The sequence below is a fragment of the Psammomys obesus genome, unplaced genomic scaffold, assembly GCF_907164565.1.
Source record: "Psammomys obesus unplaced genomic scaffold, mPsaObe1.curated_primary_1811, whole genome shotgun sequence".
In the NCBI taxonomy this organism is placed as follows: Eukaryota; Metazoa; Chordata; class Mammalia; order Rodentia; family Muridae; genus Psammomys; species Psammomys obesus.
This window is the reverse complement of record NW_026596069.1, coordinates 30,293,268-30,319,827: the sequence shown is the minus strand read 5'-3', so window position 1 is coordinate 30,319,827 and position 26,560 is coordinate 30,293,268. Positions and strand designations below refer to the sequence as shown.

Below are 26,560 nucleotides of genomic sequence, written 5' to 3'. Positions count from 1 at the left end.
TTGTGGGGAGTTATGCTAAAATGTGACACAAGTAAACTTCCTAATTTATTCACAGTTATTTGAACAAAAGAAATCTGTTGCCACCATGGCAAAGATAGTTTAAGTTTTTAATTGATGAAATACAGTAACTGGTCTCTTAGGCATAACTGAGTACACAATATGCATGAGTGATTTTTGCAGTTACAAAAATAAAATGGAATTCAGACATACAGTTTTTGTGTTTGTATTTTGTTCTGGTGATCACATAGGAGAATGAAATCTATGTTCTTTGATGGATTACCCTAGAGCTAGATAACCATGACTTATGTAATAAGCAGGTTGCTAGCTGAGGATGCTCAAAAATGAATTTATAGTAGTACTTTTGATGTTGAAGTACTGGTCCCTAGGATGGGATGATAAATTTACATGTTTCATAAAATCTAAAAAGAATGCACCAAGCTTAAAGATAAAACTTGCTTGCTTTGAACCTTACAGCCTAAATTTGCACAATTTATGAGGTCAAGCAGATTGTATTTTTAAATTGAACTCTCATTACAAAACATAAATCATATTTACAACCAAAACCAATGGGCTACATCTTTTGACAGCATCTTCTCATGAGAATTCCTTGTATTTTATTGAATTACACAGAAATGTACTTGACTCTATGCTATTACTGTAGGGTGCTTTACAACTTATTTGACACATAAACAGCATTTGTTACATATTTTCTAGAGGAAACAACCTTCTGTGAGTGCTGAAACTGAGAGATTGGTAGCCAAGCACATACAGAGATATTTTCTATATCTTTTAAAGGCAGTTCCATAACAGAAAACAGTAAACTTACCTGAGAGCTCACAGCCCAGAAGTTCCATTCTTAAAGTACAGTGCCTTCGACAAATTTGGGGATAGAGTCTCACATACTGAGCTTTGATTGGGGGTGTGAAAGAATTAGCATAGGGCGTGTTGTTATCAACATTTCCACGGAACACCTGTGTGTAAAGACATGTACAATATTTTAGAAGCTGAACATGCCATCCCATGTTTGAACAATAGCATTAAGGAGGCTGAGATGGAAGGATAACCATGAGAAAGGAGGATCACTATGAGTTCAAAGTCAGCTTAGGCCACAGAATGAAACCCTATTGCCCATATGTGTTTACATATATTTGTATATGTATATGTCTGTGTGTGTATACACATATGTATTGGCAAGAGGTTCTTCAATCACTTTTGTCTATGTACTTTATGCCTCACTAAACACAATTTTTAAAAGATTATGATAAAATATTATTGAGAATTTAGGAACCATCTTGCCATCAGCAGTCAACAACAATAAAAACTTATTAAGTCTGAATTAAAATTGTGAAATGCTGTGTACTGTGACATAATCATACTTACCTGTCTTATTTAAAATTTTATAATAATTTATTTTATCCATACATGTGGTTTGCCTATATGTATGTGCCTGGTACCCACCAAGGTGAGACAAAGACATCAGAGCCATTGAAACTGCTTAACAACCGTGTTGTAAACCACACTGTGCATGCTGGGAGCACAACCCGGGTCCTTTACAGAAGTAGTAAATGCTGTTATCCGCTGAGCCATCTTCCCAGCACCCTTCATCACTGCTTTACAGGACAGCACTGCAGAAACAAGAAAGTCATTCTCTCTGTTTCTGTCTCTATCTCTGTCTCTGTGTCTGTCTTTGTAAATGTAGCTCTGCATCTATCTATCATCTATCTATCTGTTTATCATGTATCTATATATCATCATGTATCTATTTATCTCTGGATCTGTTTGATTATCATCTATCTATCTATCTATCTATCTATCTATCTATCTATCTATCTATCTATCTATCTCCATCTCTCCATCTTTCTATCATCAGCTATCTTTTCTTTCTGTCTGTCTATACACCTATAATATAACTCTTAAAAATTAAAATTTAAAATTCTTCAAATTAATCTGAGTCTGTTCACTTGCAAATGAATAAACTTTTCTGTTAACAATCATTCCTTTTCTGCATCTTAATCAGACTTTCAAATGTTATTACAAAATGAACTAATTTAAAATTTTAAACACGTTAGGAAAAGGACATATTAGGAGCAATACTCATTTATTCCACACTTTTTATTCTGTTCAGTAACAACCACATTTTCAATGCCAAAGACATGTGCAACATGGGACTTTCCTAGTCTCACCGTTTACATCCTAAGTACAAAAGGACAAGAAGGGAATGTGAGATCGTCTAAAAACTAAGAGCAACAACATATCCCTCTAAATATGTTCTAATTTAAGGATGTGTGTCTATACATCCTTTCTATTACTCAATGATCTTGTTTTTAAAATAATTTATTTGTTTGAGGAGAAAGTTGTCTGTAAAAGCAAGGAGAATGAACTAGGAAGCTGATTGTCCTAAAGTAGCTTAATTGTTATGCACAACACTGCTACCTTTTGACAAGTATTTGTAGGAACACCAATTAAAATCTAAGAAAACCTTAAATGGCAGCTGTTAGAAATTTCTAAATTAAGAAAGCCCTGCTCCGTTTACCCAATTAAATCAAAAAAGCTGCAGAAATGTATTTGAACATAAGCCTCCAGAAGAAGGTTCAGGGGTCACATGATTACACGTGGTCATTATGGAATTTTAGTTAAATTCCATAGAGTGGCAGGAGGCAGAGGCAGGAGGATCTCTGTGAGTTTAATACCAGCCTTGTCTACAAAGTGAGTCCAAGACAGCCAAGGCTACACACAGAAACTGTATCTCAAAGTTACATTCTGTTACATTCTATTTAAAAAATATATATAATTCAGTAATATAACATGATTTTATGAACTTACTAAAAATCTTTGTATTTTATGCTTAAGACAAGCAAACTTTGTGACAGGTAAATTATCTATTAACAAACTGTCAAAATAATTAAAAAAAATAATTGTTTTAAAAAGTTAAAAAAAAATCCATGAAGTGAATTATTCTTACCATGTCTTCATTGGTGCCTTTTACTTTGTACATTGCCCAGGTCTTTCCATCATTGCTATAGGCAATTTTGTAGGATTTTATGTATTCTGGGCTTCCAATCCTTTTTGCTCCTTGGGTAATAACACCAGTAACTCTCATTTTTCTTTGCAAATTTATCTAAGGAGACAAAGATAATTAAGAAAAATCACTCTCATTGCTGTCATGGTTTTGATATGGACAATACGGATGTTGGGAATGGCACATTTTACTTATCTTTACAGATTTAACTGATATGAAATGTTCATCAATAGCATTTTTCATGCAAATATATCAAAAGGTGACCTTTTTACTTTAAGTTCAAAATATTTTCCAACGATGGGATATAAAAACTATTACATGTTCAATACCCTCTTCCTCCCAAATATAAGAACAGAAAGTTTTGTTGACTATGGCATGCAGGTGTTCCTTCATGAAATCAATGATGTGAACAATCTTCTCTTTAAAGTGATCCTGTTGTCACCATGAAATTCTGATGACAATGTGATTGACTGTTAGTATATCTCTCTGACTGAAGGCTCCAGAGTTTACATTAAAAGTAAAACATAGAGAGTCCCCTGAAAGGTTGAGTGTTAGAAGAAGAAAAGCTAAAAGCAAAAACGATGCCAGAACCAATCAAAAGCATCTTTGCTTTCTAAGCTCTCTTTTTCTTTCATCTCTACTGCAATGTGAAAAGGGTCATGGGATTGGGATACTTCATATATTCAACAAACAATTCATTTTCTCTTCAACTTATCACATGGAAGTTTCTTTCTTTCTCTTTTTTCTTTGTTTTGTTTTGGTTTGTTGTTGTTGTTGGTTTTTTTTTGTTTGTTCATTTGTTTGTTTGTTTGTTTTTTCCCGACAGGGTTTCTTTGTAGCCTTAGCTGTCCTGGATTCACTTTTTAGACCAGGCTGGCATGGAACTCATAAAGATCTGTCTGCCTCCAGTTCCAGAGTCCTGGGATAACCATTGTGCTCCACTGTACCCAGCTCACTTGAAAACTTTGTAATTGATATGTCCTCTCCATGGTAAATCAATGTTTGCTGCAGATATAATAGACAGCTACATTAAAATATTATTATGTCATTTAAGTAGAAAGCTCCTTTGACTATGATTGCACAATAATTATTTAAACCATATGATTGAAACATGCTTTACCCAATTTATAGAATAAATGCCAAACATTGTTTCATTGGTGCTCAGTGCCTTAATTTTATTCACAAATGTATATTTAACAGAAAGTGTCTTAGATAAATTGCTGTAAAGTGCTATTCTCTCAAACACTACAAATAAGGGTAATTTCAATGTCTCTTAGGTTTATATTAGTTACTAATTCTGCAACATTTTTTCCAGAGAAATGCCATCCAAGCCCTACAGTCACTTGTGCACAGGTTTTGCCATGGTCTGATGAGCCTCTGAGATCAGCATTTTAATAATAGACATTGTGAAAGAAGGTGCTAGAGGCACTGTATCCCGTGTTCCTCAGTCTCAATGTCTCCCTACTCTCTGAACAGCATGACATTAGGGCCAAATTCTGCAAGGCTCAGTCTTACTTTTGTGTCAAGAAAGCCTGAAATTTTAACTGAGAAGGGACAGTACTTACTTCAATGTGTTGAGCAGAGTGTCCCATATCTATGTGTATACATGTGTGTATGTGTGTGTGTATAGTATGTATCTTTGCATGTGAATGTGTATGTTTACAGCTCTGTGTATTTATGTGTGTGTGTTTGTGTGTATGTATGTTTATATGTATATATGTGTTGTGTGTTTGTATGTATGTATGTATGTGTATGCATTTTTGTGTAAAAATGACAATGAGCTTAAATTTGGTTTAACATTCTAGTTCCCAGATAATCTAGATTCTGATGACTTCCACCACTAACTCAGATTGGCCACCTAAATAGCATTTTTGTTATGAAACTGCCAATGGTACTATATTTCTTCAAGAATGCTGGCTGGATTGACCCACAATCCAACTTTGTTTTTCTCATTCGGAGGTCAGACATCACAATAATTATAGATGTGAAGGTCCTCTCAGATCCATTCTTGTTGCAGGCTCAGAAAGTGAACACACCCATCAGTGTTAAGTTTTACTTACTACATTTAGTATTTATTTAGATTTGTTCTTCTGATGGCTAGATGTGGTGCTTTTACTAAGTACTTTATACTAGGCTAACCCTGACAGACACTTTCATTATGTTGAGTAAATCCACACATTGCTGTGCAGCCAATTTGTCTACTAACATTTTTCCTCTTTCAATTTTACTCTGAGGAGTCTTCAGAGGCTGAACCTTCCCCACACCTGCAAAATAAACAGTGGGCACTTTGAATGATGTTTCCTCTCATTTTGGAAGCCAGTCTTTTTTAAAACCACATTTCATACTGCTGAGAATCCTTTTCTCAATTATGTTTTATCTCATTTCAATTATCTTGTTTATGCCTCTTGTAGACAGTCAAATTATCTCAGCTAGAAATTTGGCTGATGAGCTATATAGTAATTTTCCAAAGCTTAAGTGAGAAAAGTGTAACAGAATTATACAATAAAATCTGAATTAATTTTTATTTCAATCATTAGAAATTGCTAAAAAAAAAAAAGGTTCATATTTTTCTCAAGTATTTAACGAACTCTAGGTATATTCTAAGAATACAGAACCTTAGTAAAATATCATCTCACTTGAATTCTCCCTATTTAATAAGCATTTGCAATTAAATATCTGCCGTGGTTTTATTAAATACTAAAGAAAACAAAATTTCTAAAAGTTATGTTTGTAGTACAGGTTCTAGGATTTTATTTGGCCTTAGAACGCTGATAATTTTATTGATAAATTAGTGAGCTTGGAAAATTAGTAGTTCAACTTAATGGCATGAGAATTTCACTTTCATTTTGGTATTCAAACTTAAACCTAGGAATATAAGTTACTGTGGAAAAAAATGGTCTTGGAGTGGGAGTGGGCCGTGATTTTAGAGGCATTGCCACCGTAAACACATGCTGCAAGTAGACCTAGGTCATCCCATTACAGCTTTCTATGTTTTATTTCTGACAGGCAACCTGGAAGGGCTGGTCTTGGATTTATCCTGTGTGCACCATACTGTACCCTATATCAACTGTCTATTGCAAATCACATTGGAAATTTCTCAATTATTCTGAGTACTGTTACCCATGTGTATATATTTTCATTGATACAATTTGTTACAAAAATAATATTTTTATGCAGAATGGTAGGTTTACTATGTGTCCATAAAGGACCAAAGTACTCTCTGAGGTATTTTGAGCACATTGTGCCCCTCAGTGAATGGGAATAGGAACATCCATGCAGCCGTGCACACACAGATCCCATGCTGAGGCCAGGCAGCAGCAGAAGGAACCAGAGCACTCATACCTCTTGTGTTACTTCCTACCTATGTAAGGTTCACTTTGCCTATGCTCGAAGTTTTCTGGACTACTTAAATGATTTTAATATAATTTTGATACACACCATTACGTTTTATTCAGATGTAAAAATAAGCCATATAGAAAAAATTTTTAAATATTTGATATTTGTTTTTATTTCTGTTTGTTTGTTTGTTTGCAGAGGGGCATTAAAAGAATTCCATTGGTATTTAGTCCTTAACACTTAATATTATAGAATTTTAACAAGAATATTTTCATTCATTAATAGTCATAACCATTCAAAACTAATTTTGTAACAAGTTCAAGAAGTAGGTTTTATTAAGGCTACAATTATTAAGTGTGTACTGGGGATATAAGTTTGTGTGTATTTGTATATGTGTATGTATATGTATGTATGTGCATATGCATGGATATTTGTATATGTGTGTATGTATGTGTGCATAGTATGTATCTTTGCATGTAAATATGTATGTTTGCAGCTGTGGGTATTTATATGTGTATGCTTGTGTGTATGTATGTTTATATGTATATATGTGTGTGTATGCATGTTTGTGTAAATATGACCATGAGATTCAGTTTGGTATGCAGAGGGGAAATCTAATAATTTTTTGAGAAGAGAGAGATTACAGTGGGCTTCTGGCCTTCTAAGCTGCATCCTACAGGAAAGATGCTCTTGCAAGAAATACCAAGTATAAGCCTTTTTTTTTTTTATCAAGTTCTCTTACACTGGTGTTTAGAAAAATAAAGTAAAATATTTTTATCTCCTCTACCTTATTAGTCAATTATGTAAATGTTTTAAGCCTCCCCACCCAGTAAAATTTTTGTTTACACAAAGGCCACTACTGTAGTCTAAGAATGTGACAGCCTGGAGCAGTGACCCTTTTCTCCTGGAAGCAGTGATTCTCTTCCCTCCTTTCAGACTAGCCAACTAAACAGGATAGTGAGGTCTGAAGACTGTGCAGTCAGACTCTTGACAATGGGGAAAAGACACAGCCACTACCTGAGTTAGAATAAGAAACAAATGTATTTCTTGTTTCAGTGTGCCTTTTAGAGCACACACTCTTGCTCAAGAATAGAGTTTGCATTGATCAGAAACTTTAGTTGGAATGAAATTCTCTTCCTTCTTGACTTGTTTCTAGAATTTCAGGAAATTGCTGAAAAGTGACTGCGATTAATCAAACCCAGAAACATACGCAAACATATGGCACACACTCACACATGTGAAGTTTCAAACCAAGTACAAGCAGCTGAGGTGCCAATTTAACAACAACAATAATACATATATACACACAAACAAACACAAGTATTGAGTACCAAACACAGGACAAGCAGCTGAGGTGCCAATTTAACAACAACAATAATACATATATACACACAAACAAACACAAGTATTGAGTACCAAACACAGGACAAGCAGCTGAGGTGCCAATTTAACAACAACAGAAACGCACACACACATACATAACACACACACACACCAGCAACAAGAAAATCCTAACAGTATTATGATAAATATTCAATGCAATGGGAGATTTTCAAATTTCAGTACTTTTTCTGCGTGAAGCCTATAAAGTAAAAGTTGAATGGTTGAGGGATATTGGGCATAAAATCTAGACATATCTCTTCTTCTTCTCTGTTTGTTTGAATGAGTTCTACCCATTTCCATCAGCCCTTATGAGGATCAGTCAGAACATTGAGGGCTAGACTGAAATGGGAGCACATAATTACAAGCAAGCCTGTGTGTTTGACCCTCTGCACTCCACATCCCCTTTTAGGGATTATGTAGAGAGAGAAGAGGCTGGGGAGGCATAAATTGGCTTTCGAGGGTTTGGTGAACACTCACTCTGGCTAAATAGGTGAGCTCCAAGTGTCAGTGAGAGAACTTGTCTCTCAAAAATATTTAAAACTCTAAAAAATGTGGAGAGTAATCATGGAAGACACTCTGCTGTCCTTAAGCATTCACATGTACAGGCACACATGAATATACAAACTACAAATAAAAACGATTGAATCAATGTGACAGTGGTATATGTAGAAACAAACAAAAAAACCTGGAGCAGAAATATGAGTGTGTATGTATGTATGAGTGTATGTATGTATGTATGTATGTATACATATATATATATGTATGTATATATATATATAATGTATATAATATAGGAAATGAATGGTATTTAAATTAACAGAGAAAATAACATTGACATCTATATTGGTACAATTTGATAAATATCTTATAAAAGCAGTAAGCCAACATCCACTGCTTCATCTCAAGAAAATTACAAATGATCACTTAAATGAAAAAAGAAATAAGCTAAGGACGAGTCTGGCATAATCAAGGAATTAAAATGGTCTCAGAGGAGGGTTGGAAAGATAGTTCAGTGCTTACGAGCTCTTACAGCTTTTCAGAGGACCCGGGCTTGGGTGCTGGCTCCACCATGGCAGATCACAATCATTGGTAACTAGGTTCAGGGAATCTTATGTCCTCTCTGTCCTCCCTGAGCTTGAAACATGCAAACAATGCACACACAAACACAACACACATACATGTAAAAGGAGTTAAGTCTATCCAAACCTTGGGCAGAGGGCAGGGAATCATATGAAAGAAGGAGAAGTTAGTATGACCTGGAGAGGACAGGAGCTCCACAAGGACCAAATATGTCTGGGCACAGGGGTCTTTTCTGAGACTGATTCTCCAACCAAGGACTGTGCATAGATATAACCTAGAACCCCCTGCTTGGATGTAGGCCATGGCAGCTCAGCATCCAAGTGGGTACCCTAGTAAAGGGAACAGGGACTATCTTTGATGTGAACTCAGTGGCTGGTTCTCTGACCTCCCCACCCTCGAAGGAGGAGCAGCCTTGCTAGGCCACAGAGGAGGACATTGCAGTCAGTTTTGAAGAGACCTGATAAGCTAAGGTCAGATGAAAGGGGAAGAGACCTCCCTTAACAGTGTATTTAGAGAGGGGCAGGGAGGAAATGAGGGAGGGAGGGTGGGATTGGGAGTGAATGAGGGAGACGGCTACAGCTGGTATACAAAGTGAATAAACTGTAATTAATATAAAAATAAAATTTTAATAAGGACATTTCAAAAGTATAAAGATAAAAATGTTTTTACACTTGAAATATAATTTTAAAGTCTTTTTATATGGAACAGAATTTTTTATTTTTTTATTTTTATTAATTACACTTTATTCACTTTGTATCCCCCTATAAGCCCCTCCCTCTTCCCTTCTGGATCCCACCCTCCTTCCCCCTTCTTCATGCATGCCCCTCCCCAAGTCCACTGATAAGAGAGGAAATAAATTTTGAAGAGAAAAATTAGAGTGTAAATGTCAAGTAAATACTAGTGATTTTCCATTCACATTATAGCAAAGTGATTAGTCCAAGAAAAAAATAGATAACATTACACACTGATAGCTAAAACACAACTTGTTTCAAAAAGAGCAGAGCACTTGGTTGACATTAGGGGAAATACATAGATTAACACAGTTCATTAATCAAGAAAAAGAACAAAAATCTTTGATTCTATGTTAATAACAAGGACTTTAGGGAAAGGTACATTTCTGGTGAAAACAAGTGATATACTTGCATGGTTACATGAAACAAAATGAAAGTTCACATCTATTCAACTCTGCAGTTACAGTCTAGGAATGTGTAGCCCATGAGTGTAATCACACACAGGTAAACAGAGAAAAGCTCAAAGCTGGCCTTTTCAGCATCGTGTCTAGCAAAGCACAATAATTTAAAAGGTCTATCAGGAAATAAGTAAGGATATTTAAGGTTCAGAAAATGGGCTACTGGCAAGTTCTGAAAAAAAAAAAAGAACAAGTGTGAGAGACAGGAGGTTACTGTGATAGTATTAGAGAGGGGAAAAAAGAGAATTGAATGGTCAAAGAAAGAAGAGAGAAAGGGAGACTGATAGAGAGTTCTTAGCATATCGGTACGGTACAGAAAACTTATCTGGCTTTCATCAACATACAGTGAATTACATACTTCTAAAGAACCAAAAAAAAAAAAAACTTAAGATTTTTTTATTATACCAACACATCACAAGGAAAGTACATAGCAAGGACATGATATGTTTATGGATATCTGAAATATCAAAACTTGACTGGCATTTCAGTGTAGGTCATGCTTTTGATCTTAGCACTTGTGACAGAAAGATTGCCATGAATGACAAGCCATTATAGGATGTAAATAGTTACAAATAATAATCTTACGATTGCTCTGTGACATAAACCTGGGGCTGTAGTCATGAGGAAGGAGTTCACAGAAAGTTGCATATTTATGCAGTGCTTTAGCTGGTGTTATCAAACTTCAACACTGAGCAGAGCATGATTTGGACAATTCCCATTTCCTTACACCGAATGTGAAAGACTCAACAGGGGTTGACAGTGAATTAAGTCAGTTATCATTATAGCTTCATTAGGGGGATTTTTGAAAGAACAGGGTGTTTCTGTTTTGCTTCTCGATGTGTATCATGGAGATGTTTAATGACAGTGAGTATAGTTTGGAACCCAGTCTTGATTTCTGCTAAGCCATGAATATTGGTTGTAGTATTAGCATATCACTGCATCTATTTCACTAGGGGCTATGGGTCTGTTTAAGTTGCTTATTTCATCTTGACATAAATGTATTATTTTCTTTTTTAGCTTTTTCCAGTATGGTATAAGAGATATATAAGTATGTTATCATTCTTAATTTTGTTAGTCTTTCCTTGCAATGTCCCTTTTTTCATCCCTAATTTTATAATTTACAGCTTCTACCTCCATTTCTTGGTTAATTTGGTTAAGGGTTTGCCAGTCTTTTATTTGTCTGAATCAACCGTTTATTTAATTGATTCATAGTATTGCTTCTTTGTTTTTTGTCTCTATTTTATTGATTTCAACCCCAAGTTCATAATTTGTGCATTTCTTTAAGTGCTTCTCTGCTATTTGGTATTCCTCTGTTGAGAATTCTCTCTTTAGGTCTGTACTCCATTTTTTAATTGGATTACTTGATTTGTTGCTTTTTAACTTCTTGAGTTCGTTATATATTCTGGGTATTATCCCCATGTAAGATGTAGGGCTGGTGAAGATCTTTTCCCAGTCTGTAGGCTGTTTTTTTTTTTTTTTAAGAAGGTGTCCTTTGCTTTATAGAACCTTTACAGTTTCATGAGGTTCCCTGGGACAAGGCATGGCTGCCCACTTTCTCCTTATCACTTCAACATAGTTCTTGAAGTCCTAGTTAGAGCAATAAGACAACTAAAGGAGATCAAAGGGATGCAAATCAGAAAGGAAGAGGTCAAGGTATCACTATTTGCAGATGATATGATAGCCTGCACGAGTGACCACTACAATTCCACCAGAGAACTCCTCCAGCTGATAAACACCTTCAGCAATGTGGCTGGATAAAAAAATAACTCAAAATCATCTGAAGCCCTCCTGTATACAAAAGAAAAACTGAGAAAGAAATTAGGGAAACAGTCTTCACAATAACCACAAATAACCTAAAGTAACTTGGTATAACTCTAACCAAGCAAGTGAAGTATCTATATGAAAAAAAAAAAAAACTTCAAATCTCTGAAGAAATAAATTGAAGAAGATATCAGAAGATGGAAAGATCTCCCATGCTCATGGATCCATAGAATTAACACATCGAAAATGGTCATCCTACCAAAAGCAATACACAGATTCAATGCAGTTCCCATCAAAATACCAACACAAATCTTTACAGACATTGAAAAGAACAAATTTCAATTCCATATGGAAAACCAAGACCAGAACAGCTAAAACAATATTTTACAATAAAAGATCTTCTGATAGTATCTCCATCCTGGATCTCAAGCAGTACTATAGAGCAACAATTATAAAAAACTGCATGGTACTGGCATAGAAACAGACTAGTGGACCAGTGGAATTGAACTAAAGACCCAGAAATAACCCCACACACAACTATGGAAACTTAATTTTTGACAAGCCAAAATCATATATTGGAAAAAAAGGCAGCATCTTCAACAAACGGTGCAGCTCTAACTGGATGCCTACATAAAAAAAAAAATGCATATAGACCCATATTTATCACCCTGCACAAAGTTAAAGTCTAAGTGGATCAAAGATCTCAACATAAAACAAGACACACTAAACCGCTTAGAAGAAAAGGTGGTGTAGAACATTGACCTCATTGGCACAGGAGACAACCTCCTGGACAGAACACCAATAGCACAGGCTCTAAGAGCAACAAAGGGGTCCTCATGAAACTGAAAACCTTCTGGAAAGCAAAAGTTTTTGTTTTGTTTGGTTTGTTTTTAATATAAGAACTTTGTGCTAGAATCTTGCCTCTTAAAACTCTCCATTGTGTTCAGTAGGTTTGGGTATGCTGTGTTTTCATTTTTATTCAGTTCTTAAAGGTATTTAATTAAGTTCTTGATTTCTGTCTTGACCTGTTTTTCATCCATTTGTTCAGTTTACATGAGTTTGTAAATGTTCCATTGTTGTTGATACTTAACTTTAATCTGTGGTGATCAGATAGGATGCAGAAAGTTACTGCTATTTTCTTATATCTGAGGAGACTTGATTTTTTTTCCCTAAATATACAGTCAGTTTTGAAAAAAAATTTCATTGAACTGTTGAATAGAATAAAGGATATTCTTTAGCGTTTCGGTTGAATGTTTTATGTATGTCTGTTAGTTTCATTTGATTTATGACATTAATGCTAACATTTCCTTGTATAGTTCTTTGTCTGAATGTCTTGTCTATTGGTGAGAGAGGCTATTTAAGTGAAGACTACCACTATATGAAGGTGAATATGTGATTTTTAGCTGTAGCGGTGTTTATTTTATGGACTTTAGTGCCCTTGTGTTTACTGCATAAATGTTTAGAATTATAATACCCTCTTGGTAATTTTTTGTTTAATTAGTATCTATTTTCCTTTTTCATTTGATTTGCTTTGGTTCAAACTCTTATTATTCAGATAATAAAATACCTATAGTTTTCTGCTTTTTTGATTCATCTACTTGGAATACCTTTTTCATTCCTTTTACATTAAGCTAATGTCTATTCTTGATGGCAAAGTGGATTTCTAGGATGAAGCAGAAAGATGGATCCTGTTTTCAAGCTAGTAGTCTGTGTCTTTTCATTTGGGTATTTAGACTGTTACTATTAAGAGTTATCAATGAATAGTTTATTTTGATTCCTGTTATTTTGCAGTTGTGGATTTGGTGTTTTCCTACCTCTTTTGATTGATAGTTTTTAGTTTTTTTTTCCTTGTGTTCTTTTGGGAGTGGTTAATGTCTTCAGACTGAGAATTTCCTTCTAGTTCTTTCTGTATAGCTGTTTTGGTAGAAATTGGTTAAATTTGGTTTTATTGTAGAATGTTTATCTCTCTCCTTAGGGTAGAATTCTACTTTCTCTGTATATGATAATCAAGATGACATATATTGCCTCTCAAAGTTTGAAAAGCATCTGCCCAGGCCCTTTTGGCATTGAGACTTTTTGAAAAGTCAGGTGTTGGGCTGGAGAGATGGCTCAAAGGTTAAGAGCACTGGCTGTTCTTCCAAAGGTTCTGAGTTCAATTTCTAGCAACCACATGGTGGCTCATAACCAACTATAATGAAACCTGGTGCCCTCTTCTGGCCTGTAGGCATACATGCAGGCAGAATACTATAAAAATACTAAATAAATCTAAAAAACAAAAACAAAAACAAAATAACAACAACAACAAGAAAAACAAAAACAGAAAAAGTCAGGTGTTAGTCTAATGTTTCTGCTTTTATATGACTTGTTTTTTTCCTCTTTCAGCTTTTAACATCCCTTCTTTATTTTGTACCTTTAATGTTTTGATTACTCATGTACAGTTTTCTTTTTGGTCCAATGATTTTTGTGTTATGTATGCATCTTGACAACCATCTACTTTTTTAAATTAATGAAACTGCCTACTAAGATCTTATTAAAAATATTTGCTATGCCTTTGACTTGAGTTTCTTCTGCTTACAATAGACTTGGAGGTGGGCTAACAGAGGTTTCAGACAGACAAGAAGTAGCATATCTGATAGTACCCCATAGAGTGCAGAATGAAGGAAGGAAATGAGGTCACTGACACTCTATCTAGTTCCCGGCTAAATCTGGTGGCTGTGGAGGTCTTGAATTTGTTGGAAGTCACAAATGAATAGATATTGTATAGGAGGAATGGTTGAAGGGAGACAGAGAACAAATAATTAGTGGACACTCTTTCACTTATTTTAAACATTTTAGTACTTGAAAGATAAACAAGGGATGACTTTTATCACTGAAGCTATATGGAATCACTTCCAAGAAGTCATTTTTAGAAAAATCATTCGGCCGTCTTCCTTTCTGAGCTTTTAGAATATGCAAAGGCAGTAACTTGCAGTTCATATTTTAAAGTGCAGGTTTTTACAGATGTCGACATTGGACTCTTTTGTAATTACACAGAATTTATTGAATAATGTTATCTTTAGAAAATAATATGCAGAGAAGGGTGGGAAAGTGTAATGGGAGGGGCCAAGGGATGGGGCTACAGCTGGAATACAAAGTGTATAAATAGTAATAAATGAACAAATAAATAAGAGAAGAAAGAAAACAAAATGCATATGAATATATTTTCAAAATACATACCAAGCCAGGTCATATGCTTAATTAACAGAATACTTAATGTTCAACATTTCTTTTATATTTTTAAAATGTATTTATATTTATTCCAGAGTGTGCATATACATGTGTGCATTAGAGTGTGAGTGTGTACATGTGTGTATGTGTGTGTGTTTTCACTCAGAAGAGTCATCAGATTTACTGGTGTTGGAGTTCAAGATAGCTGTAGGACACCAGATATAGATGCTGGGAACCAAATTTTCCTGTTCTGAAGGACCAGCACAGGCTCATAAGCACTCTGATTTTTTATTCTATTTATTCTATTTATCTATTTATTCATTTATTTATTTATTTATTTATTTATTTATTTATTTATTTATTTATTTATTTTAGTGTTAGACCATTAGTGAATATTGCTCAGTGTAGTGAATATTGCCCAGTAAAACCACTGACCTAGAGTGCTCTATAGGTCAAAAGAAAGTTTATTAGAAATACGTAACTTTCATAGGACTATCATTCAGGTGGTAGAGAGAGGATAGCCACAGGCATTTGGGAGAGTCCAAAGTTGGTATGGATTCATCTTGGGAACAGAGAGAGTATCAAGAAGGCATGGAAAGCCTTGCCAATTATACAGAGAGCTGGGTAGAGAGGTATGTAAGCCAGACTTATCTGGAAGTTTAGAGTATCAACAGAGCCAGGAGGATAATGTGTTATGGGCATATGGTCACGGTGAAACGTTTAGTGGGCATATGGTGATGGTGATATTTTATGGGTACACGGTGATGGTGATACGTTTTATGGGTATATGATGATGGTGATACCTTTTATGGTACACGGTAATGGTGATATGTGTTATGCGTACATGGTAATAGAGTAGTAATGTTTTTTTCTGAGGACAGTTTCTAAGGGATCCTGGGTGTAAGCATTATCTACATAATAGCAAGCCTTGTGTTTTCCCTTTCAAAGTCCAGCCTGTGTTTAGCCCAGGCTGTCAATCTGAACATTGGCACTGTCATTTAGGGATCTGGGAGGCCCACTTTTAACCTAACACATAGGTAATTTGTGGTGTGAATACCAATGTAATGACAACTTGTTATTTGATGATACTGCATCATTTTATAAAACAAAACTTGTTTTATAAGGTTTCAATAATGCTCAGAAAAATATTAAAATATTACATAAAATACGTGTTATGTAAAATAATAACACATCATGTGAAAGGTAAGTAACAAAATATTTTGTAAAGCTAAGATATATGAGAAGGCAATTTAATATAGCTGTATATGAAAAACGTGTCATTCATCATAAGGGAAGAGAAGACCAGACCACAGGATAGGAGAGATCAAATTGAAAAAAATATATATCAAGAAATAGCTATTTTATTTTATTAAAATATTAATCTTATGATTATTTGGAAAAAAGAATAATCTGTGAAATGACATCTAAATAATATAAATTATCAATTATACTTTCGTCTTTACACATACAGATGGCATGCAACATTCAATAGAGCTTGAGAGGTTACTGAAATAAAATTTTCAAACGCTTCTCGGTAGGGGTTCTGAGAGAATATCCTTATATTCAGTCCTTGACACAGACAAAACCTTCATAAAGAGGGTGTCAGCTCACCAGGAGCTGTCCTTAGCAGGCAGTTGTGAGTAGTCCTGTGTGGGTGCTGGGAGGAAGCATACCTATTTCCACTGAGACATGTCTACAGCACCAGGCAGAAATCTTCCACAGCCTTTGTTGTTTCCTGAGTAACTGGAACATCTGACAAAGAACTCCTCAATCCCCTCTAATAGCCTTGACGATAAAAGCCTCTTTTGCCTTGATGAAGCTATTCATTGTAGGCTAATTTTCAGGTTAGGATCTGGTTGCCAGGGGAACCAAACGTGTCATCCGTGATTTGGAACTTTCAGCACTAACTTACAGCCCCAAAGGAAGCAAGGAAGACTTAAGGCTCAGTTCAATTCCCAGGTCAATGGTGTCATAAATTAATGTTTATATGACAAAACTTGCATAGACATCTAAGTACAGCAACCAGGTTACAGAAAGCGCTGGGCAAGTTCCTGGAGGATGATGAACAGGGAGAGCAAGGTCACTCAGCACGGTTTCTCTCGTGCGTACTGTCTCTTTGTCTAGCCGCTCCTCCATATCCTTTCAAATAAATGTTACAATAAATTGGCACACACGATTGCTTGCCAAAGTTCTGTGAGCTTTCCTAGTAAATAATCCTTGCTCAAGCCCTTGGTAGTGGGAGACTGATTTATAGCTAGTTGGTCTGAAAATTACTTCCTGTGACTGGCATCTGAAGAGGGAGGCGATCTTTCCTGAGCCTTTAACTTATAGGGCCAGAACTAACTCAGGATAGTATTACAATTAAAACAAAATTTAAAAAGAAATAACAGTGTTCACTGGAGAAATTGTTCCTTGGAGGGATGGAACGTCACATATTTGCTGACCAGAGAATGTTCTTCCCACAGATAACTGTGTTCTCACTGGTACATGAATACAGATCCTCTTTGGAGGGATTTGTTTAGCAGCTGTCAATAAATATATGCTTTGGGCAAAACAAAATGTACCAACAAGAAGAAACAGATAATCATCTGTATTGTTTGATAATAGGAATATCTTGAGCATCCTAGACAGTTCTGAATGTCATCTTCCTTCAGTTTGGATTGCAAAGTTATTACTTTAAGGGTAAAACACACACGTGCGCGCGCACGCACACACACACACACACACACACACATATATATATACTTCATTACCAAAAGTTCTTGAAAAAAAAACTTGAAAGTTATAAAGAATTGGAACTCATTTTTTCCCTTCACAATAATCGAGTACAGCATGACAGTTTAGAACATCAACACCTTCTATGGAGATCATAGGGAGCCTCAGGAATGTTACAATGAAGGAAGGCTCCAGAGGTGTTTAGGACAGGAGAGGAACACCGATGCTCTGTTTCCTGTTGCATCTGACTAGTTTTCCTAGCTATATGATCATTTCATCAAGATCATTTAAATCACAAAACAAAACAACCAGTCAATACACACAATATATCCATTCAGCTTCATCCTGGGTCTATGATGGGCCCCTTCCTGCAACCATCTTATGATTTTGAGTTGAATTGTTCAATCTGACAATTTTTATCAAACATAGTGTGTGTGAGTGTGTGTCTACATGCATTTTCATAAATTTTATTTGTGTGTGCTAATCTAACTCAGTAATTTAATTAAACTGTAGTCTTCAACAATTTATCTAGTTTTATTTTTTATTCTTTCACTACTTTGGCTAATTGAGATTGAAAATGTAAAATTAAAAATAAAATAAATATCAAATATTTAACTATAGTAATTGTTACAATTTTTGTTTTTATTTAATCATTGTTAGTCTGTTACTGCACTTAATTTATAATATCAAAGGTGTGTTGTTTAGCAGACAACAGTATATATAAAAAGAATATTATCCACACATCAGATAGGCGAGGCTTTGCTTTTGTGTTTATGCAGTAGTCTACTATAATTGATGACACTAATAAAAATGGTTTTCATCTATAAAAACATGAAAACTTCCTTTGAAATATTACAAAAGTGCAAGTTACTGAAACAGTCACTTTGGAAAAACTGATTAACATTCAAGATTGTGCACTTGAACAACTTCACTAATGCATTTTTAAAGACACAAACCTCAATTATTAAAATGCTTCTGTAAAGCTAAGGACACTGTTAACAGAACAAAACGACAGCCTACAGACTTCCAAAAGATCTTCAACAACCCTACATCTGAAAGAAGACTAATATCCAGAATATACAAAGAACTCAAGAAGTTAAAAAGCAACAAATAGAGTAATCTAATTAAAAAAATGGGTACAGAGTTAAACAGAGAATTCTCAACAGAGGAATATAGAATGGCAGAGAAACACTTAAAGAAATGCTCAATATACTTAGTCATCAGGGAAATGCAAATAAAAATGACTCTGAGATTCCATCTCACACCCATCAGAATGGCTAAGATCAAAAACTCAATGAGGTTGTGGAGAATTTGTGGAGAAAGGGGAACCCTCCTCTGTTGCTGGTGGGAATTGAAACTTGCACAACCACTTTGGAAATCAATCTGGTACTTTCTCAGAAAACTGGGAATAGTGCAACCTCAAGATCCAGGTCTACCACTCATGGGCATTCAAAAGATGCTCAACCATACAAGAAGGACATATGCTTAACTATGTTCATAGCAGCTCTATTCGTAATAGCCAGAATCTGGAAACAAACCAGATGTCCCTCAACTAAAGAATGGATACAGAAATTGTGGTACATTTACACAATGGAGTACTACTTAGCTACTAAAATCAAGGGAGGGAGGGGGTACCCTCTGGGTGTAAAAATCAATAATCTAATATAATTAAAAAATAAAAATAAAATATTTCAAAATCTCTTAACATTTTGAAAGCAGTTTAAACTAGTACTCCTGAAATAGCGTTTTGGGGACTGAGGATACCAGTTCAGAGTCTCTCATTCTTAGGAGCTAAGAAGATGTAATGGTAGATTTGTGAGGACTGTTGCTGGACAAATGCAAAGAGAATGTGGGCACCTTGTGCTAACTGACCCCTAGGAGGGTACCCTGTGTTAACTGACCTCTAGAAGGGCACCCTGTGTTAACTGATCCCTGGGAGGGCACCCTGTGTTAACTGATCCTGGGAGGGCACCCTGTGTTAACTGACCCCTATGTGGGCATCTGTGTTAACTGATCCCTGGGAGGGTACCCTGTGTTAACTGATCTCTAGGAGGGCACCCTGTGTTAACTGACCTCTAGGAGGGCACCCTGTGTTAACTGATCCCTATGTGGGCATCTGTGTTAACTGATCTCTGGGAGGGCACCCTGTATTAACTGACCTCTAGGAGGGCACCCTGTGTTAACTGACCCCTATGTGGGCATCTGTATTAACTGAACCCTGGGAGGGCACCCTGTGTTAACTGACTTCTATGAGGAAACCCTGTTTAAACAGACTGGAGTGTCTGGGGAATGTTTTATCTACTTGATGCTGATGAGCAAATTATCCTCACATTTCATACATTGATTACTAAATCTTAAAAGCAATAAGCCAGAAGATCTTTTATTGTACAGGATTCTTTAAGCTATTCTGGGATTTTTCTTTTTCCATGTGAAGTTGAGATTTGTTCTTTAAAGGTCTGCAAGAATTGTGTTGGTATTGGGAATCACATTGAATCTGTAGATGGCTTTTGGCAGGATGGCCATTTTCACTATTGCAATCCTACCGATCCATGAGCATGGGAGATCCTTCCATCTTCTAATATATTCTTCAATTTCTTTCTTCAGACACTTGAAGTTTTTGTTTTGTTTTGTTTTATACAGGTCTTTCACTTGTTTGGTTAGAGTCACACTAAGGTATTTGATGTTATTAGTGGCTATTGTGAAAGGTGTTCTTCCCTAATTTCTTTCTCAGCTCTTTTGTCTTTTGTATACCGGAGGGCTTCAGATTTTTTGGGAGTTTTTCTTTTATTCAGACACTTTGATGAAGGTGTTTGACAGAATAAAGGAGTTCTCTGGTAGAATTTTTGTGGTCACTCATGTATACTTTCATATCATCTGAGAATAATGGGTTCCCTAGTAAGAGGAACAAGGGTTGTCTCTACCATGAGCTCAGTGGCCCTCTTTTTGATCACCTTCCCCTGAGGGGTGCAACCTTGCAGGCCACAGAGGAAGATAATGCAGCCAGGCTTGATGAGACCTGATCACTAAGGTCAGGTAGAACTGGAGGAGGGCCTTCCCTATCAGGTGACTAAGGGAATAGGAGAAGAAGAGAGGGGGGCAGTACTGGGAGGATACAAGGGTGGGGCCTGAGCCAAGATACAAAGTGAATAAATTATAATAAACAAACAAATAAATAAATATGCTCAAGTACATATGACCTTAACTCCGCATGACACACTTCCTTCAGCAAGACCACACTTCTTAATCAAAACCCAAGAGTCTATAGGATCATACCTATTCAAACCACCATACATAGTTACTAAAATCAAAGGTTGAAATACCTAATTTTTTTCTCCTCTCACTGTATTATTTTATTTATTTATTTAATTTAATTTCATTTAATTTTTTTATTATTAGTTACATTTTAATAACTCTGTATCCCAGGTGTATCCCTCTCCCTCATTCCCTCCCAAACCCACCCACCCTCCCTCATCTCCTCCCTACCCCTTTCCAAGTCCACTGATTGGGGAGGACCTCCGCACCTTTCATCTGACCCTGTTTTATCAGGTATCTTCAGGACTGGCTGCAACGTCTTCCTCTGTGGCCTAGCAGGACTGCTCTTCCCTTGGGGGGTGGGGAGGTCAAAGAGCCTGCCATTGAGTTCCTGTCAGAAACAGTCCCTTTTCCCCTCACTATGGGAAACCAATTGGTTACTGAGCTACCATGGGCTACAACTGAGCAGAGGTTCTAGGTTATATCCATGCATGGTTCTTGGTGAAGTGTCAGGCTCAGAAAAGACCCCTGTGCCCAGCTATATTTTGTCCTTGTGGAACTCCTATGATTTCCATGTCATACTAACTCCCCTTCTTTCTTATGATTCCCTGCACTCTGCCAAAGGTTTGGTTATGAGTCTTAGTGTCTGCTTTGATACACTGCTAAGTAGAGTCTTTCAGAGGCCTTCTGTGGTAGGCTCCTGTCCTACGTCCAATTCACATCCCATTTGTCTTTCTAAGTGAGGATTGATCATCTTACCCCATGTCTGCTTTCTTGTTTATCTTCTTTTTTTTAAATATATTTTTTTATTTTTCTTTATTAATTACACTTTATTCACTTTGTATCCCCCCCGTGGTTCCCTCCCTCCTCCCATCCCAATTCCTCCCTTCCTCCACCCTCTGCCTGCATGCCCCTCCCCAAGTCCACTGATAGGGGAGGACTTCTTTTCCTTCCTTCTGATCCTAATCAATTAGGTCTCATCAGGAGTGGCTGCATTGTCTTCTTCTGTGACCTGGTAATGTTGCTTCCCCCTCAGGAGGAGGTAATTATTAAAACAGGCCAATTAGTTCATGTCAGAGACAGTCCCTGTTCCTATTACAATGGAACCCATTTGGATACTGAACTTCCATGGGATACATCTGTGCAGGGTCTTGGTTATCTCCATGCATAGTCCTTGCTTGGAATAGCAGTCTCAGGAAAGACCCCTGTGCTCAGATTTTTTTGGTTCTGTTGCTTTCCTTGTGGAGTTCCTGTCCTCTCCAGATCTTACTATTTCTCACTTCTTTCCTAAGATTCCCTACATTCTGCCCAAAGGTTGCCCATAAGGCTTAGTATCTACATTGATAGTCTGCAGGGCAAAGATTTTCAGAGGTCCTCTGTGTCAGGATCCTGACTTGTTCCCTCTTTTCTCCTTCTTCTGATGTCCATTCTCTTTGCCTTTCTGGGTAGGAATTGAGCATTTTAGCAAGAGTCCTCCCTCTTGATTAGTTTCTTTAGGTGTACAGATTTTAGTAGGTTTATCCTATATTATATATCTATATGAGTGAGTATTTACCATGTGCATCTTTCTGCTTCTGGGACAGCTTACTCAGAATGATCTTTAGCAGATCCCACCATTTACCTGCAAATTTCATGACTTCCTTGTTTTTTTATTGCTGAGTAATATTCCATTGTGTAGATACACCACAATTTGTGCATCCATTCCTCCACTGAGGGGCATCTGCATGGTACTGTTTCCAGCAGTACTGTTTCCAGCTTCTGGCTATTACAAATAAGGCTGCTAAAAACATGGTTGAGCAAATGTCCTTATTGTGTACTTGAGAATCTTTTGGATATATGCCTAGGAGTGGTATAGCTGGATCTTGAGGAAGCACTATTCCTAGTTGTCTGAGAAAGCGCCAGATTGCTTTCCAGAGTGGTTGTACAAGTTTACATTCCCACCAGCAGTGGAGGAGGGTTCCCCTTTCTCCACAACCTCTCCAGCATGTGTTGTCTCTTGAGTTTTTGATCTTAGCCATTCTGATGGGTGTAAGGTGAAATCTTAGGGTCGTTTTGATTTGCATTTCCCTGATGGCTAATGAGGTTGGGCATTTCTTTAAATCTTTCTCTGCCATTCGGTATTCCTCTGCAGAGAATTCTGTTTAGCTCTGTACCCCATTTTTTAATTGGATTACTTGATTTTTTGCTGTTTAATTTTTTTGTTCTTTATATATACTAGATATCATCCTTTTGTCATATATACGATTGGTGAAGATCTTTTCCCAATCTGTAGGCTTTCGTTTTGTTCTGAGGACAGTATCCTTTGCTTTACAGAAGCTTTTCACTTTCGTGAGGTCCCATTTATTGATTGTTGCTCTTAGAGCCCGTGCTGTTGGTGTTCTGTTCAGGAAGTTCTCTCCTGTACCAATGAGTTCTAGGGTGTTCCCCACTTTTTTTTTTCCAACAGATTTAATGTGTCTGGTTTTATGTTGAGGTCTTTGATTCACTTGGACTTCAGTTTTGTGCAGGGTGATAAGTATGGATCTATTTTCATTTTTTTACATGTAGACATCCAGTTAGTCCAGCACCATTTGTTGAAGATGCTGTCTATTTTCCATTGAATGGATTTGGCATCCTTGTCAAAAATCAAGTATCCATAGGTGTGTGGGTTTATTTCTGGGGCTTCTACTCGGTTCCATTGATCCTCCTTTCTGTTTCTATGCCAATACCATGCAGTTTTTATTACTATTGCTCTGTAGTACAGCTTGAGATCAGGGATGGAGATACCTCCAGAAGATCTTTTACTGTAGAGAACTGTTTTAGCAATTCTGCGTTTCTTGTTATTTCATATGAAGGTGAGAATTTTTCTTTCAAGGTCTGTAAAGAATTGTGTTGGTAATTTGATGGGAATTGCATTGAATCTGTAGATTGCTTTTGGTAAGATGGCCATTTTTATTACATTAATCCTGCTAAGCCATGAGCATGGGAGAACTTTCCATCTTCTGATATCTTCTTCTAATTTTTTCTTCAAAGTGTGGAATTTTTTTTCATACAAGTCTTTGACTTGCTTGGTTAGGTTCACACCAAGGTACTTTATGTCCTTTGTGGCTATTGTGAAGGGTGTTGTTTCCCTAATTTCTTCTCGGCCCTTTTGTCCTTTGTATACATTCTCTAGGCTGTTGATTTGTTCTGAGGACAGTGTCTTTTGTTTTACAGAAGCTTTTCTGTTTCATGACATCCCATTTATTGATTGTTACTCTTAGAGGCTGTGCTGTTGGTATTCTGTTCAGGAAGTTGTCTCCTGTGCCAATGAGTTCTAGGTTCTTCCCCACTTTTTCTTCTAACTAATTTAGAGTATCCGGTTTTATGTTGCAGTCTTTGATCCACTTGGACTTTAGTTTTGTGCAGGGTGATAAATATGGATCTATTTTCATTTTTCTGCATGTAGACATCCAGTTGGACCAGCACCATTTGTTGAAGATGCTGTCTTTTTTCCATTGAATAGTTTTGGCTTCTTTGTCAAAAATCAAGTATCCATGGGTGTGTGGGGTTATTTCTGGGTCTTCTACTCGGTTCCATTGATCCTCCTTTCTGTTTCTATGCCAATACCGTGCAGTTTTTATTACTATTGCTCTATAGTACAGCTTGAGATAGGGGATGGAGATACCTCCAGATGATCTGTTGTTGTACAGGATCTTTTTGGAGATTCTTCCTTTTTTCTTTCTCCATATGAAGCCAAGAATCTTTTTTTCAAGGTCTGTAAAGAATTGAGTTGGTATTTTGATGGGAATTGCATTGAATCTGTAGATTGCTTTTGGCAGGATGGCCATTTTCACAATATTAATCCTACCAATCCATGAGCACAGGAGATCTTTCCATCTTCTGATATCTTCTTCAATTTCTTTCTTCAGAAACTTGAAGTTTTTCTCAAACAGGTCTTTCACTTGCGTGGTTAGTGTCACCCCAAGGTACTTTATGTTATTAGTGGCTATTGTGAAGGGTGTTGTTTCCCTAATTTCTTTCTCAGCCTTTTTGTCTTTGGTATACAGGAGGGCTTCTGATTTTTTTGAGTTGATTTTTGTATTCTGCCACTTTGCTGAAGGTGTTCATCAGCTGAAGGAGTTCTCTGGTTGAATTTTTGGGGTTGCTCATGTATACTATCATATCATCTGCAAATAGTGACACTTTGACCTCTTCCTTTCCAATTTGTATTCCCTTGAAATCCTTTAGTTGTCTTATTGCTCTGACTAGGACTTCATGTACTATGTTGAAGAGATATGGGGAGAGTGGGCAGCCTTGTCTTGTCCCTGATTTCAGTGGGATTGATGTAATTTTCTCTCCATTGAGTTTGATGTTAAAACCTAACTTTTTAATTCTAGAAAAAAAACATAGTAAGCTCATAACTTGCTTTGTATGAAAACACATCAGAGTTATACTGGAATAGAGGTAAGAGTCTTGTATATAGTCCTTAAAAATATTTGTTGATTTGGTAGGGATATACTTTAATCAATCACTAGCTACATAGTCTTTATTTGACTTCTTACTTATTGTGTAATCTGTACAACTCTGAAAGGATGCATGATTGTTGATGATCATTTATTTACAAAAAAGCTGTACAATAGGGTGGTTAAGTAACTTTATTGAAAATGACAGTTAATAACCATAATTACTGTCATGAAATAAAAAAAAATGTTGCTCCACAACAGTTCATCACTATTTGTATAAGCATGATTTTCCTCCATAAAATTTAAAGAGCAAAGAGCAGATGATGTAACATAATAATATCCCTTTACATCCTTTAATAAATATGTACTAAGTAGTATCAAAAATTATAACATGATTTTTTTATAAAAGAGCAGCCAGTGAGGCTGGTGAGAAGACAAGGTGAGAAACCCATGTTCCATTCCTCAAAGAAGTTATCTACCAGAGTAAACTCTTAGAACAATTTTGAAGGAAATGTTATGCAGGAAAAATATAAGAAGGTTTATCAAGATGACCCAGCAGGGAAAAAAGCTTCCCATGAATCCTCATGATCAGAGTTTGATTCTTGAGACTCTCATAGTGGCAAGAGAGGAGTGGCTCCTGCCAGTTGTCCTCTGATCTCCAAACGTGAACTGTGGTATATCCCCCTCCCGTAACATACACACACAATAACTATAATAAAACATGAAGAAAAGAAAATAATTAAAAATTCTATACTAGGGCAGTCACATGTAGTCAAGGATAAAAGGTGGAGAGGGTACTTCTTGCCTGGAAAGCACATTGATACTGGCAGTTCGCAAACAGAATATACTTAATGACCATGTTGGATATTCTCTTAATGTGAACAGAACTGAGAGTCATAGCAGCAGAAGATCTGTGCTAGCCAAAAAAAAAAAAAAAAAAAAAAAAAAAGGCAGAGGAAGGCCCCATTCAAAGACTTCCATGTGCTTACATCTGTTCTTTGACTAAATCATGAGTTCATTTTTTAAAACCCATGCAACAAAGTAGAAGATTTCCACATTAAGCTTTGAAATATTGCCTGTCAGAGTTGCCCTCTGAGATACTCTACACAGAAGCACCTCAAAACAGCTGCTGAGAGTTACAGCCAAACATTGGTAGATGTGGATGGAGCCTTCGGAAATAGTGGGAGGAAATTT

The 26,560-nt window shown here is 36.4% G+C and overlaps 1 protein-coding gene across 3 annotated transcripts in view; it reads right to left on the bottom strand.

Moving 5' to 3' along the window:
• Edil3 (EGF like repeats and discoidin domains 3) overlaps positions 1-26,560 on the bottom strand; it is a 567,408-nt gene that overhangs the window by 137,873 nt on the left and 402,975 nt on the right. For all 3 annotated transcript variants that reach the window (XM_055625558.1, XM_055625559.1, XM_055625560.1), the window contains 2 exons: positions 2,963-3,118; positions 827-971 (listed from right to left, as the gene is read on the bottom strand). In XM_055625558.1, the coding sequence (XP_055481533.1) occupies positions 827-971; positions 2,963-3,118 (301 nt within the window). The remainder of the gene's footprint in view (positions 1-826; positions 972-2,962; positions 3,119-26,560) is intronic.